The following is a 15584-nucleotide window of genomic DNA, read 5'->3' as shown; positions in this document are numbered from 1 at the left end:
TTTTATTGTCATTTCACATTTAGAGGGAGGGGAGGTGGATGTAACTACTTATTCAGCCATCTTGAATGAGTCAAGTAAACGTTTCCATGTGATTTTTCACTTAGAAGCCTCAAACTTAATATATCCTAACCCTAAAATCTCCCTGCCTGTTCTCTCATCTTGCTTGCTTCCTTATCTTGCTTTTTTGCTAACCTCAGTTACTGGTAGCAGATGCCCCGTACCATGTCATTACTGCTGCTTCCTCCTGCAAAACCATACCATCCATTCCTAATCCCGTCACATCCCCTCAACCTTCCCACTTTCATTTCTTCTTACTCTCTCCTTACGTCTGCTTTTAATCCTGGTTTATACCGTTGTTAGTGATCTCTCTGCTTCCATTCCCCACCCCTCTCCCAAGTCCATCCCACCAGGTTACCTTTCCTCCATTGCCTACAGAAAAGTACAGATGCTAAAGCATGACATTCATGAATTGCTCTAAGTGATCCTGAATTAAATTTGTAATATTATCTCCCAATATATTTTCCTCACACCTTGAGGTCTACCTACAACTGGATTACTCAATACTTTCCCTCAGTTCTTCGCACAGTCACACTTTTGTACATATGATTCTCCTAAACTTAGATGCCCTTCATCCCTTTTTACTTCTCAAATTTTGCCAACCTAAAGTGATGCTCAGGGAATTCCCTGGCGGTCCAGTGGTTAGGACTCAGTGCTTTCACTGCCATGGGCCCAGATTCAATCCCTGGTCAGGGAACTAAGATTCCACAAGCCGCGAGGGGTAGCCACATGAATGAATGAAAGAATGAATGAATGAATGAATAAATAAATACTGTTTTAAAAAAATAAAGTGATGCTCAAATCAAATGCTATCTACTCTGGGAAGTCTTTGGAGATTTCTTAGTCCCAACTAAACCTCTTATAATTCTGTATTTTGGTAGCTCTTGGGCATTCATTTATTTTGATATTCACCATTTGATTATTCACTAGCAACTCTGTAAGTCCAAGTAATTTGCATGTTAGCTGATGCAGGAATTTTTTTATTCCTGCTGCAAGGTAAGTACAGCTGTGCAAGTGATTGATAAAACTGTAGTGAAAGATGAAAATGCAGTTGACTCATGCTACAAAGATATACACAGGAAATACATGGATTTTGATGAAATTGTTATTTGAGAGAGGTCTGGGAATTTGTGCAAATATTTTTGTTGAAGACTTTGCAGATTCTCACAATTCTTGTTGATACGTCAATCAAGAATGTTAAGGTTCTTATGTACTTTTGGTATTCGCATTATGCTTTAGAAATTGTTTGTTCTTACAGTCCTCAACATGGATTGTGAGTTTGTCGAAAGCAGATTTTGTTGTGTTCCAGCTGTATTCCTTAATCTCTTATCCTCCAAGACAGTCAGCATTATCTTTGTTTCTTTTTTCTCTGGCCCCAGAGCTGAGTAGATCAGAGAGCTCTCTACCTGAGCAAACTGAGCCAGAAAGTGGCTAAGATCATCTCACTCACCTGCATCTGCTGGTGTTTCATTTACAGCTCTGTGAGGAGAAAGCACACAACACCTTACTCTGGTTTCTGACAACGTTGAATAGGTCCTGTATTTCATCCCTATATTGCTGGATTTGTCCCCTGACCAAATGATCACTCTGTTTTTCAGACCTAATTTTTAACTGCCTGTGGCGCATGGGTTAATCCATGAATGATGCAAACAAACATATTTCACTATGTGCCCATGAGTCTGGGTGTGCAGTAGTGTGGTGATGACAGGCAAACCCAAGATATCTGAAAGTCTGGTGTGCATAAATGACGCACCAGCTGCCCCAGAGCCAATTTCTGGTCATGTGGCTAATATATCTTATAGTTCTTCCTCCTCATCCCCCAATGTTTGTGTGTCTTAGCTGCCATTAAGAGTGGACTTTGCATTGCAATAAAAAAGATAGCTAATTGTATTTGAAAAGAAAATCAGCAACATCCAGATTGGTATCCTATAAAAATATAATAATTCTCTGAGGTCACTTTATTCTTTTTTAAAAATTTCACTCCGAGGGTACAGGAATTAACAACAAACAGTATTCCAACAGAATTCAAGCTTGTCTCACAATCTGTTAATTTTTAAATGAATTGTCCCTCCCATCATGTACCTGTGTCCATACTCTGTTGAGCCCATAAATTTCATGTTAGTAGCATAAGATTATTGAGAGCACAAGGTAGTGAATTGAAACTGTTTGCCCAGCTCAGGCATCTTGTTATAAGACGCCCAAGTCAAAATCTTCTGTATTCTTAGGAATTTATAAGAGGGCGTTTGTATGTTTTGTGGAGCTGAAGAAAACCTCAGAAACAGTTGGAAGGAATTTGAGGCCCTGGATTCAGTCTCTAAACGATACACCATCTGATGCTGAAATATAAGTGTGGCTTCTGGTGAACAGCATTTCTGCACATTTACCCTGTAGTTCATCAAACGAGTGGGTCAGCCAGCCTTCTGATGGTAGTGGGAAGAGCAGGGACTTTGGGATTCTTCATATCCAGATTGAAAATTCATGCTCCCTTTTAATTTAACTGGCTTCTCTGAGACTCTGTTTTCTCATCAGTAAAATGGAAAAGACTTGCATCATGGGACTTCTGTGAAGATTAATGCGAATGTATTAAGAATGCTTCTAACATAGTAAACGCTGGGTGAATAACAGCTGTCATTGGTGGTGGAGTTGGCCCACTGATAGCCAGTTCTCGAATTGACCTCAACTGTTTTTTGTGACCTGGCACCCACAGAAGTGAATCCCTTGCGCAGCTTCCTGTACTTCTCTGTGATCATCGCATTGCCTCCCCGCCCTCACTTAAACAGTGCATTTTTTCGTGACATGAATATGTTTTTACTAATTCTGCAACTCTGCAGTAGCACTTCAAAATGCTTTCATTCCAAATCAAAATTATTTGAAGCCTTCCCATGGTAATGCACAAAATCTCTTCTCTAGGAATTAATAACAGCCGCCCCCTCCAAAAAAACACCAGCAACACAAAGGCTGCCCACTTTGCAGAGGTGTTGGAGAGGTTTCATACCAGTATATTCAATGACAGATACTTAGGTTTCCCTACTGTGTGTAAGGGGCTCTGCCAGGCATTACAGGGTATGTAAGGCCCTGTCTTAGAGGAACTGATAGTGGTGGAAGCGTGAAGACATAAAGAGAATTATAACGTGAGTCAAAATGTGATTAAGTGCCAACAGGTGCGGGGCACTGTGTGTGTTGGCGGGGGTGGGAGGCCTGGGGGGGTTGGAGGGAAAGCATTATTTCTGCCCGTGGGAAACAAATAAGCTTCAAAGCAGAGATGGCAGATGCTTCTCGGGCCTCCTCTCACCCCGAGTTCCTGTGTGTTAAGAACTGTGAAGAGTCAGAACTGAGCCACACAGCTGAAGAGCAGAAGGGGGCCACTGGGCACGCTCCTTGTCTGGGTTCCAGCAGCCTCTGAAGGTGCCTGTGTGGATGGTAGTTTGTTAACGGAGTGGAGAGGAAGGAGCTCGGTGGGCCTGAACTTGCAAGAAGCCGTGTGTTGTTGTACAGAGAATACATTCTCTACCCGTCAGTAAGGTAACGTGGCAAGGCTTGGATGTGACCTTACCTTTTCTTTTTTTTTTTTTTAATTTTATTTATTTATTTATTTATTTATTTATTTATTTATTTATGGCTGTGTTGGGTCTTCGTTTCTGTGCAAGGGCTTCCTCTAGTTGCGGTGAGCGGGGGCCACTCTTCATTGCGGTGCGCGGGCCTCTCACTATCGCGGCCTCTCTTGTTGCGGAGCACAGGCTCCAGACGCGCAGGCTCAGCAACTGTGGCTCACGGGCCTAGTTGCTCTGCGGCATGTGGGATCCTCCCAGACCAGGGCTCAAACCCGTGTCCACTCCATTGGCAGGCAGATTCTCAACCACTGCGCCACCAGGGAAGCCCACCTTTTCTTGATTAAAAGAAAAAAATTGTTTTTCATCGTTCTAGATTAGAGGCCAAGACTGCCCCACTGTGGATAAAAATCTGTTTGAAGACTCAGATCAGAAAACTCCTCAACCACGTAGGAAAGGTTTGCACATCAGAGTGAGGTGTGTGGTATTTGGAATAACGTGATCTTCCCTTTGTTTCCTGCTTGCCCAGATAAAGGAGTCTCTTGGTTCCAGTGGTTTCTGATATTTGCTCACTTTGCAGAGTCAGTTCTACCAAGGTAAAACCTTGTTGCGACATCTGCAAATTCATCCTGAACTAAAGGGAGAGGAGCAGTAAGAATGGACCTTTTTGCCCTTTAAGGGGGAAAAGAATCATCTTTATTTTTACCCTAACAGCTGAAAAGGCAACCTGTGGTTAGAGATGTCACCCATCCTTTGACACCTGAAATAACACATTTTAATCTTTGTTTTCTGGATTCTTGTAGAAGAAATCCATAGAATCCTAAAATATGGAGGCAGATTTCAGTAATTTCATAAACAGATAAAATATCTATATTTAATCTATTTAGTTTCTGTCCTTATATCACTCATTCATCCTTCTCAGGAAATTCATGTTAGAATCTTGAGTCTCAAAAAATGACTGTGAGGGCTTAACACCTTGAGGATGAACTCGGATTGGGAGAAGACTTCAAGGGATGGGAGGGGTGGTGATCCTTGGTTGGCACAGTTTTTCATCCTGAAGGAACTACCTGTGTCTGCCTTTTAGTTCTCTTTCTCCCTTCTGCTGCTTACTTTCAGGGCTTATTTATCACTTCTGTCAGAGGCTGCAGTGGGAAAATGAAAAAAAAGTGAAAATCATATGTATTAATTTTTCGTAGTAGCCCTTGGTTCAAAAGAAGGGGAAACAAAAGAGGCTGGAGCCGTTGGGTAAAGGAAGATTTTGGAAATTATTTATTAGTGCATTCCTGTCCTCTTCACCAGTAATAAGCAAGAAAAAAATCCTACAGAATTTCAAAATCCGTATTGGACAAAGGATGATTAACCTTTTAGATAATTCTACTCACAGTATTATGAACTCTATGAATATTCTGTATCCCTCATATTATCATCATAATAGTAAATATTTATTGAGCATTTATCATGGTCGGCCGCCATGCTATCCTTTATATGCATCTCTTCATTTAATCCTTGTTCAGCTTGTTGAGTACTACTATGACATGTCCCCCTTCTACATGCGGATGCTGAGTCTTACAGAGGCTAACTGTCTTGCTAAGGTCATGCAGGTAATATACAAACAGTGGAGCAAGAACTCAAAACAAGGCCTGTCTGACCTACAGTTCCTGCCCTTAACCTCTATCTAGGTTGTCATCCTGAAATAGCAACTGATTTCCCATTATGGGTATGACCCGGGAGTAGAGACCTAGAAGCACTACATGCACGAAACTTCTTTGTGGAACCTGTAATTCTAACATGCACAAATTAACCCAAACAATGCAAAATCAAAGATAAATAAGTGATGGGATTAAAGGAAGGACACATTTAATATAATCTTCAAAGATCAGGGTTTAACCCGATCGGGTTGGGGGATTTGTTTATCATTAGTTCCTACTCCTTTTTGCGTTTGGGTACCGTGCCTGGCCCTACATCAGCTGGAGTTCAGTTAATTAGAGAAGTGCCATCTACATGTCAGAGGTGGCGCTGGACGTGGAGATGCAAATACTAGCTCTGTAAAGGGACCTTGGGTTCCCGGGGGAGTGGATGGTGATAATGAAATAACATTGTTCATGCTAAGGTACCAGATATCAAGTCTGATTTTGTACGAGATGTTTCATCTTCAAATTAGTTTGGGAAATGCTAAAGTCAAACAGATTGTTTTAATTGTAATATTTCTTAGAGCCTTTAAGATACTAATATGCTTTGTGACTACCCCAGAGGTTCTTAGAATTTGGGAAACACTGAAAGCAATCCCGGTTATTGGGTCACTTTCTCAGGTTACCTTTCTTTTTTTTTTTTTTTTTTTGGTTACCTTTCTTGTAGCATATCTAATTCCAGGTAAAATTTATGCCTCCTTTAGAAAAACCCTTAGGAGTGGCCTAATATTTTGAATATGGGTGTAATATTTTTAACTTGGCAGTTGGGGGAATAGAGTTTTTTTTTAACTAAAAGCTCTTTTTATCCCGTCTTAAGTCACAAGTTTCACTTGCTAAAAAAAGTGAGATTGTGTAACAAGAAGAGTTACAAAAGGGGCTTCCCTGGTGGCACAGTGGTTAAGAATCTGCCTGCCAATGCAGGGGACATGGGTTCAAGCCCTGGTCCAGGAAGACCCCACATGCCACAGAGCAGCTAAGCCTGTGCGCCACAACTACTGAGCCCACGTGCCACAACTACTGAAGCCCGTGAGCCTAGAGCCTATGCTCCACAACAAAGAGTAGCCCCCACTCACCACAACTAGAGAAAGTCCATGTGCAGCAACGAAGACCCAACACAGCCAAAAATAAATAAATAAAATATATAAAGTTATTTAAAAAAAGAGTTACAAAAGTAATTATTAAGAGACTCACTAGGGAGCTTGAGGTGGCAGCAGCAGGGAGTGTTGAGGACACCTTGCTGCGAAGCCTGCTTCCATCTACTCCCCTCATCACCTTGCCTCCCAGGACCTAAGTGGCCCTGATGAAATGCCCATCTTACAGAAGTGTCTACCGAATTCACTTTCAGGTGAACATGGGCAGTGTAGATGGTAGCTCTGATGTTTCATCTGTGAAACTAACATAAAAAACTCAAATCATATAAAGCCTCTTTCAGTAGTGAGTTGCACTCAACAATCAAAATGATTCAGTTGAACTATTTAAGGAAGAATTATTAAAAATAAGTAGCAGCCTGTTATCAAATAGCTGATTCTTCTTCCAGTTCAAATGTGCTATGTAGTTTTTTTTTTCTCTCCTGTGTGTAGTTTGGTTTGGTGAGAGCTACTTTGAGACGGAAGAATAGACCAAATGTGGATTGTTTTAGGGCAGAGGTGATTCTTAAATCACTAGGGTGTTTATAAAAAGTAAAAATGTTTGGGAATTCTTAGGAAGGCACATTTTTCAGCAATATCAGATATATCAGTGAACCAACCACAGCCTAAAGAATGCAGCGCAGGAAAGGAAAGGGCTTGGGAGGGCATTGGATATTACCGTTATCAACAAACATTTACAGAGGGCAGTCTGTGAAGCAGAGTCTAAGATAGAGTCCTGCCTTCATCAGACACACTGATAGGATAAGGGGGTAGAGAGATGCCTAAAACTAAATAATAATACAGTATTATTTAGTATTGCTAAATGTCAAGTGAATGGTATAGATAGTACGAGAGTTCAGGTAGGATGTGGTAGACAGAATAATACTCTCCCCTCAGAGATGTCATGTCCTAATCCCTGGCACCTGTGATCATGTTGTATTGCATGGCAAAGAGGAATTAAGGTTCCTCATCAACTGATCTTGATGTAACATTATTTTGGATTATCCCGGCAGCCCCAATGTAATCAATAATAAGCCTTCTCCACAATGGAAGAGGGATTCGGAAGAAGAGGTCAGGGTGAGAGATTTAAAGATGCTACATTGTTGGAGGAAGGGGCCACAAGCCCAGGAATGCAGGTGACCTTGAGAAGTTGGAAAAGACAAGGAAACTGATTCTTCCCTAGGACCTCCAAAAGGAATATAGCCATGCACACACCTCGATTTTAGCCTTGTAAGACCTATTTTGACTTCTCACCTCTAGAACTTTAAGATAATACATCTTTGTTGTTTTAAGCCACAAAGGTTGAGGTGATTTGTTACAGCAGCAACAGGAATCTAATACAAGGGTGCTGAAGAGAAAGAAGAGTCAGGGACAGTTTCATGAAGAAGGTGGTCTTGAGCCAGGCATGAAAGATAAGAATAGTCGTAACAGGGGAGTTCCCTGGTGGCCTAGTGGTTAGGATTCTGGGCTGTGGCCTGGGTTCAATCCCTGGTCAGGGAACCAGACCCTGCAATCTGTGCGGCATGCCAGAAAAAAAGAAAAGAAAAGAAAAAAGAATAGTCGTGGCAGAATTCGAGTTGTAAAACTTACGTTCCAGGTACTGCGCTAAGCTCTTTATACACTTTAATTCATTTATCCTCACAAAACCTCTATAAAGATAGTATTCTTCCCCATTTAGTAGATGAGAAAACTGAGGTGTAGAGAGGTTAAGAAACTTGTGCAATCACTACTCTGCAGTACTAGTCACTCCACCTAGTTAATAGCTGGCCTTTTAATGCCAGATGGCAGCTGACATTTATTACTGTGCACAGGCAACGTTCTAAGGATGTCACTGTCATTACCTCATGGAGTCCTCTCAGGGTCTGGGGCACATAGTGATTTGTAATTTTTCTGAGGCATGGACTTATCTGGCCAGCAATACGGCTGTATTGGAGGGGAAGAGACAGGAACCAGAAAATTCGATCCAGACACAACCATTCAGACAAGTGCTGATCAGAACCTAAAATGCAGGTAAAGGCAGCAGGCATGGGAAGGAGAAAACAAGATTCCAGAGACAGTCTGTTTCTTTGTTGAAACATAACTTCCACGTGGAAAAAACTTCCCTTCCCTCTCTAATTTCTCTCCCCCTGTGATTTTAGCGTGCTGCATTTGAACGAGTTGAGGCACTTTATAGTTAGAATTAATGAAAGACGTCAGTATTGGCAGTGCTGTAGACCAGACTTTTCCACTTACCCACAGAAGTGTGGGCAGCGCTCATGTAAATACACCTCACTTCTCTCCTGCAATGGTCACTCACAGATGTTGTCTTTCATTCCTTGGACCAAGAGAGTAGTAACTTTCTTGCTTAAGTTCAACAACAACAGGTACATATGTATTGAAAACCTACCATTTAAAAGAGCAATATACTAGTCACTGTGGGAGTCTGAAAAGTGGCTAAAAATCAGTCTGGAAACACACCTGAATGAGGGTGGTGAAATGAAATTAGAAAGAGGAGGTGAGGGACTTCCCTGGTGGCGCAGTGGTTGAGAAGCCTGCCAGTGCAGGGGACACAGGTTCGAGCCCTGGTCCAGGAAGGTTCCACATGCCGCTGAGCAACTAAGCCCACGAGCCACAACTACTGAGCCCGTGTGCCACAACTACTGAAGCCCGCACGCCCTAGAGCCCATGTGCCACAACTGCTGAGCCCACGTGTCGCAACTACTGAAGCCTGCACGCTCTAGGGCCTGTGTGCTGCAACTACTGAGCCCACGTGCCACAACTACTGAAGCCTGCACGCCCTAGAGCCCATGTGCCACAACTACTGAGCCCACGTGCTGCAACTACTGAAGCCCGCACACTCTAGGGCCCGTGTGCCGCAACTACTGAGCCCGCGTGCTGCAACTACTGAAGACCCCGTGCCTAGGGCCTGTGCTCCACAACAAGAGAGGCCACCGCAATGAGAGACCTGCACACTGCAACAAAGAGTAGCCCCTGCTCGCCACAACTAGAGAAAGCCCAAGCGCAGCAACAAGGACCCAACACAGCCAAAAAAAAAAAAAAAAGAAGAAGGAGAAAAAAGAAAGAGGAGGTGAATAGGTATTAACTGGTGTCAGTAATTTCTAGAACGAATGCTGGATTTTTTTCAAGTAGACGTATTTGCCATTTTCTCAGCCTACATATAAGAACCATTTAAAGATTTTAGGAAAGCCTCTGAAACTCTCATCTGAGATATATAAAATTCCATTCATGTTCTATTTGAGTAGAACCAGTTTTGCTATCTTTTAAAGAGTCATTAAAGGAGGATTTGTGAACCCTGCGTAGATACCCTGTCTTCTAATGGAGGGATTCATTGTTTTATTTATTCTGCTTATCGTAAGTAAAGAGGCGATAATATCGTAGGTGCAAAGAATTCTTCAGAATGTGTGTATCTTTCAGTTAATACTGACTGGCATTGACCATTTTTTTAAAAAACATAAACTATTCATACATACTCCCAAGCCGGAGTATGTAAGTAATGCTTTGGAGTCTGATCCAGAATCCCTTCACAGATAATAGTCATTCTAAAGAGACATGTTAGTATTCCAATATGAGGTACAAGACAGATTCCCACTCTGTGTATTTTCATTCCCACGGACTGTCTTCCCACTAATTTCAAAGAATGATTTAGGACCTTTTGTTGCCGACTTGAGCAAGTAGTGTAAGTCCCTACCCAATGGGGTTTGATTTTTCTCTCCAGTTAAGTGATCAGAGCCAAATCATCAAAGTCTGGATGTCTTACAATAGATTCTAATAAGCTCTGAGTTGGCCATTCTTCTTAGTTTTAATCAAAGCAAAAGATGACATTTGCATTTTTGTCATCTTCATTTCAAAGTGTTTGTCGTATTATTAGATTCAGAATCACCCTGAATAATTAGCATCAGTAGCATCTGTCTAGCCATTCCCAAAAAGCTGTCCCTGCCAGAATAAGGGCCTATTTCTACAATGGTGGTATACCACCTAAATATATGAACATTGGAATCATGTATGTCAGATTACTTAGAACCAGGAGTCATCATGGCAGGAAAATTTGGGTAATCTGGAGTTCTCACACAGACCCATGGAAACTTCCCAGCACTCTCCTGATTCTTGGTCCCCTTGATGTGCACGTTGCCTCCTTTCCATGTCCTCACAACATTTACACACATCCAGGCTTCAGCACCCTTTGCACCAGTTCTGCCTACTTTCTGCCTTTGTTCTTCTTGCAGGGTATTCTTCCATTCCCTCAATTAGCTTTATCAACTAGGAGACGTGCGTGAATGGGGACAGGGAATGCAAGATCTCTCGCTCTCCCTCTCTCTGTCTCTCCCTTGCGTGTGTGGGGCGGGGGGGGGAGGGTGACATACACCTACGAAACCAACACACTTTCACACAGCCACCCAGCCATGCTGACCTTCACATTGAGAGTGTACTGCTCATCTCTGAGTGACCTAAAGATCATCACACTCTACTCGGTGGGCCCCCAGAGTTAGTGCATTATCCACAGTAAATGTGCACCATTTGGCAACTAAATTTTAGAGTTGGGGCATTCTTATCTTTAATAACTCTTTTCTTTGTGGAAATGGTGAGACTTTGGGCTAGTAAGTTATCTGTGTGATTTCTAATTATGTAAAAGTTCGGGAAGCCTTTGCAAGTATATTCTAATTATTTGAAAATTAGAAACTCTGAAAAAAATTGGGGGGAGTGTGCCAAAGAGTATTTAATTTGAAATAAATAGAAACCATATGCTTAAAGCACTGTATATAGTCAAGATGAAATTTCCATGCTTGCTACAGATCTGTTCTCATTTTTCGTAAGGGGATTTTAATCCAAATGTTTTATTATTGTTGGCAAGATCCAGATCCCAAATCTGCCCTCAGTGCTTTGTTTTGTTCAGTCTTAGCTTTTGGATCAAAATAACCACTTACTATTTTGCCAGAAATTCAGTGTTACCACTAATGTATCTCTTGACAATTGCACAATAGCCTCGGCTATCATGAAAATTACTTTGCTTAAAATAAGTATATAAAAATATGTGTAGACACAGAGGTACACAACATACAGACACTACATATTTATATGTTTTCAAGCTAAAAGATGGCTTATGGCAAAATGTGAAGTACAATTATTTGTATACTTTAAGAAAAAAGATCAAGCCAAGAACATGTATTTTAATTTGTTTTCCATTGCCAAGAGCTAGGGGCTGGGGAATATTGTGAGTAATGGATAATTTACCCTTAACCCTCAAATTATCAAATAGATGGGTTTTAGGAGTAACTGTGTATGCATATTTACATAGAAATGTAACACATGTAACACTAAGAGTGAATTTGGGAGGAAATGTTTAAAATGTCCTCCAACAGATTATCAAGTTATTGTCTCAGATTTTAATTACTTCTCAATAGGGAAGTACAGTGGGGAGGCATTTGTATTTTCTTAGAGCAGAAAGTATTAAAATGACTGTAGAATTTCCTGTTTTAACCAGGAAAGAAGGAGAACCATGAGCCATTCACTTCCTGAATGGCCACATTCCAGCTGTGCAGACTGATCATAGCACATCTGCCAATCAGAACAGGCCCTGGAGGGAAGCCCTCAGATGCTGAGTCTTGTTTACATGCATTGTGACTCTGTTTCTCCCCTCCTCCTGTGTGTTGTACGACTAGGAAGATTTGTAGGGGAATTCGCTATGACATGCCTAATAAAACTGAATGACACTAGGACCACAGCCACAGCAAATGGTGTTACGGGCAGACTTTTAGCTCATCCTTAGCCACAGGTAAGACTTGTTGCTTTGTTATGAGGATAGCTGATATACATCTAGTTTCTAGCTTTACCTTGAGACATCATACTTTACTTTTGTTAGCAAAACTAACAGGCTAGAAGCTGAAGAGGAGCGATAGAAAAAGTGATTAAAATGTGCGCTGTATTCCTGACTTTAAATTTTTAGTACTCAACAAGTGAAAAACTCTATTTTTATTTAAGGGAGGGGTAAACCAAGTTAAATTAAAACAAAAGTTTTAAAAGCGGCAGTAACACTCAGTGTGTAGAGAAATTGGAACCAGAAGCATATTAACCTTGTGCCTTTTGAAGAGCATTATATCTTAGCAAACATGTTTTATTGTGACTCTTCCTACTTGTTAGTGTTTCAGAGTACAGTGTCTTCCTGTGTGCTAACTCCTTGGTTTAAAAAGACATTTCTTTTTTATTATGAACCCATTCAGAAAGAATTTATATTTAACTATGTAAATCTGATTCCTTTTCTTCCATAAATCTCTCTTAAGAAGTTTTAGAGAATGTCTTCGTTGCCTTTATGCTGCTCCGTCAGCAGTAAAATTAAGAAAAAAAAAAAAAAAGAATTCCTGTCTAATCTTTGTTTCACCATTAAATTATATCATGTTAGTGTTAATTCAGAAGATACTTTAGAGAACTGTATTTTGATAACATTGCATAGGATTTTTAAAAGCCATCGTGTAGGATTTTATTGTGGCTTACCCACTGCTTTCTGTTGTTAGTTTTTTCATAACAGTGAGATCTTTTTACTTCATTTATTTATTTATTTTTAAGCATGTACTGAAGAAAAAATAATTACTCAGAGTCAAAAAAAAGACAGCCTGTGGGTTTCATGGCTCTTTCTCTTGTATATAATAGTCTTCAGGCTGATTAAGAGCATTTCAGAGCAGTGCAAAGAGGCATTTTTTAAAACTTCAAGCAGCCAGGCTCCTGCTTTCTCAACTTCAGCACTGTTGATATTTTGGGTGAGATTATTCTTTGTTGTAGGATGCTTTGTAGGGTGGTTAGTGGCATCCGTTGTCCCTACCCACCAGATGCTAGTAGCTCCTTCTCCCCAGCTGTGACAACCAAAAAAAGTCTCCAGGCATTGCCAGATGTCCCCTTGGGGAGGAGGAGCAAAGTTGACACTGGTTGAGAACCACTGCCTTACAGCACATTAGACCTAATTATCTGTGAAACATGGAAATCCAACTTCTGAAAAGTTCTGGGTGATAGAGAGTTAAGGAGGCTGTACTGGTCTCAGTGTATTTGCAGATGTAGCTGACTGCTCATTTTTTCCCCCTCCCCATCCTGTTAGAAGCTTTTGCCAACCATGATTCATGGAATGATTTTTTTGAGCTGAGTAATTTGTGGCTTTTCAGTTTCCTTACTTTCTTTCCTTAGCTAAATTTGTTTTGGTTTTAGCAAAGTGTTTAAAACAGCAGAGATCTTTGAAAATGGAACAATATGTGTAATGATATATTTTCTAAGTAGATGATTTTAACAAACTGTAAAAACCTTACATGCCTGTCCTTCTTTGTATCCTTCGTACCTCCTCTGTCAGACAAATCCTTTCAACTCTGAAGAAGAGCCTTACAGGGGGAAGACACAGCAACCTTTGAACAGTCCTTTGTGAAATCTAAGGGTACGGCAGCTGGGATGTAAGAACTTCTTTTCCAGGACGTCTGAAGAGCATTGTAAAATGTAACTGTCTTCTTTCTTTACAGATCGAAACGAACGAAATAAACCAGAGCATCGTTCTTCAAGGTATGAATTTATAGTATTTACTAGCTCTGTATAAAGCTTCTCATTTGGAAAATATTGTTTGGAGGGAGTGCAAGTGTCCCTTTTAGAAATACTGTATATTTGAATCCTCTGTAGCACTCAAGCTTCACAAGGGAAATACTGTTCATTCTCTGAACAAAAATTCTTTATAAAATTATTGACTACCTGGAAGACATATTTTATTTTGAGAATTCCTATCAGTGACAGGTATATCTTTACAAAAAATTATTTTATCCCTGCTTCTTTCCTTTTGTGGTTTATATTCCTCCTTGTTCTTTAACTGGTATTTTTATAAATATGTACTGCTTTTTTCCTAATTATAAAACTAACATGGGCTCATTGTAGAAATTTTAAAATTATTTTTTAAAATATAAAGCATTAAAAAAAAACAACATGTCTTTCATCAGCTAGAAATGGCTGGCTACTGCTAAAACTTTGATGTAATTCTTTCTAGATTTTATCAGTATATATGTATTCCAGTTGAATTCTTTAAGTTCTTGTTAGATAGTTTCAAATGGCTAGGAAGGTTCTATTACTTCAGCCTCTTTCTCCTGCTGTCTGAGAGTATGTCTCACAAGACCTTCACCAGCACTGACGGGTATTTTTTTAAATCCTTGTCAAACTTATGTGTGGAAAATTGTCTAACTTCCACTCCTAGGCAAGAATGACAGGCCTGTATTCGATTTTTTAACCCAGTTCTGTGAAGGATTTTAATTTTTTAAATACTATTTTCACCTTATTCCACATTCCATCACTTTTTCTTTGCATTTTATATTGTGGGAATTGATAAAATGGTAATAATACATTCACTGGGTGAGTGGCCTGGTAAACAAATCCTGATGCTTTTTCAAGGTATCAAACTCTAGAATGCATTGACCTCAGATGAATAAAAATACAAAATCTGGGAAAACTCTGTTAGAATAGCAATACATTTTGCAGAGATTGTCAATCAGAATAAGTTAGTGAGACCTAATCTGGGAGAAAAATGTAAATGAGTATTTGGGATATAAGGCTGTTTTTTTTCAGTTGTAATTCACATACATTTAAATTTACTCTTTTTGCTGTATGATTCTATGAGTTTTGACAAACACATACAGTTATATAACCACAACCACAGTCATAGAAATATGTGTAAGAGTGATTTTTTAATACTTAAAAAAATAATAGAAGGGACTTCCCTGGCGGTCCAGTGGTTAAGACTTCACCTTCCATTGCAGGGGGTGTGGGTTCAATCCCTGGTTGGGGAGCTAAGATTCCCACGTACCTCGCAACCAAAAAACCAAAACATAAGACAGAAGCAATATTGTAACAAATTCAATAAAGACTTTAAAAATGGTCCAATTCAAAGCAATATTTTAAAAAAATAAATCATAGAAAAAAAGACAGGGACTTACTTCCCTGGCGGTCCAGTGGTTAAGACTCTACGCTTCCAATGCAGGGGGTGCGGGTTCGATCCCAGGTCGGGGAACTAAGATCCCACATGCTTCGCAGCCAAAAAACCAAGATGTAAAACAGAAGCAATATCGTAACAAATTCAATAAAGACTTTAAAAATGGTCCACATCAAAAAAAAAATCTTTAAAAAGAAGAAAAAGAGACAATGTAAGGGGACTTTGA

The 15584-nt window shown here is 40.2% G+C and overlaps 1 protein-coding gene across 12 annotated transcripts in view; it reads left to right on the top strand.

Moving 5' to 3' along the window:
• The window catches only part of SH3D19 (SH3 domain containing 19), a 180480-nt gene that overhangs the window by 63706 nt on the left and 101190 nt on the right, over positions 1-15584 (top strand). For 5 of the 12 annotated variants that reach the window (XM_057546754.1, XM_007189405.2, XM_057546750.1 and 2 more), the window contains exon 2: positions 13911-13950. The exons of 2 other annotated variants lie outside the window; for them this stretch is intronic. In XM_057546754.1, coding sequence (XP_057402737.1) covers positions 13911-13950 — 40 coding nt within the window. Of the gene's footprint in view, positions 1-12017; positions 12191-13597; positions 13829-13910; positions 13951-15584 lie in introns of those variants that run through there. 5 more of the 12 variants (XM_057546751.1, XM_057546755.1, XM_057546758.1 and 2 more) reach the window with 5 other exon arrangements.

The sequence above is a fragment of the Balaenoptera acutorostrata genome, chromosome 5, assembly GCF_949987535.1.
Source record: "Balaenoptera acutorostrata chromosome 5, mBalAcu1.1, whole genome shotgun sequence".
In the NCBI taxonomy this organism is placed as follows: Eukaryota; Metazoa; Chordata; class Mammalia; order Artiodactyla; family Balaenopteridae; genus Balaenoptera; species Balaenoptera acutorostrata.
The sequence above is the reverse complement of the archived record's forward strand: the minus strand, read 5'-3'. Positions and strand labels throughout refer to the sequence as shown.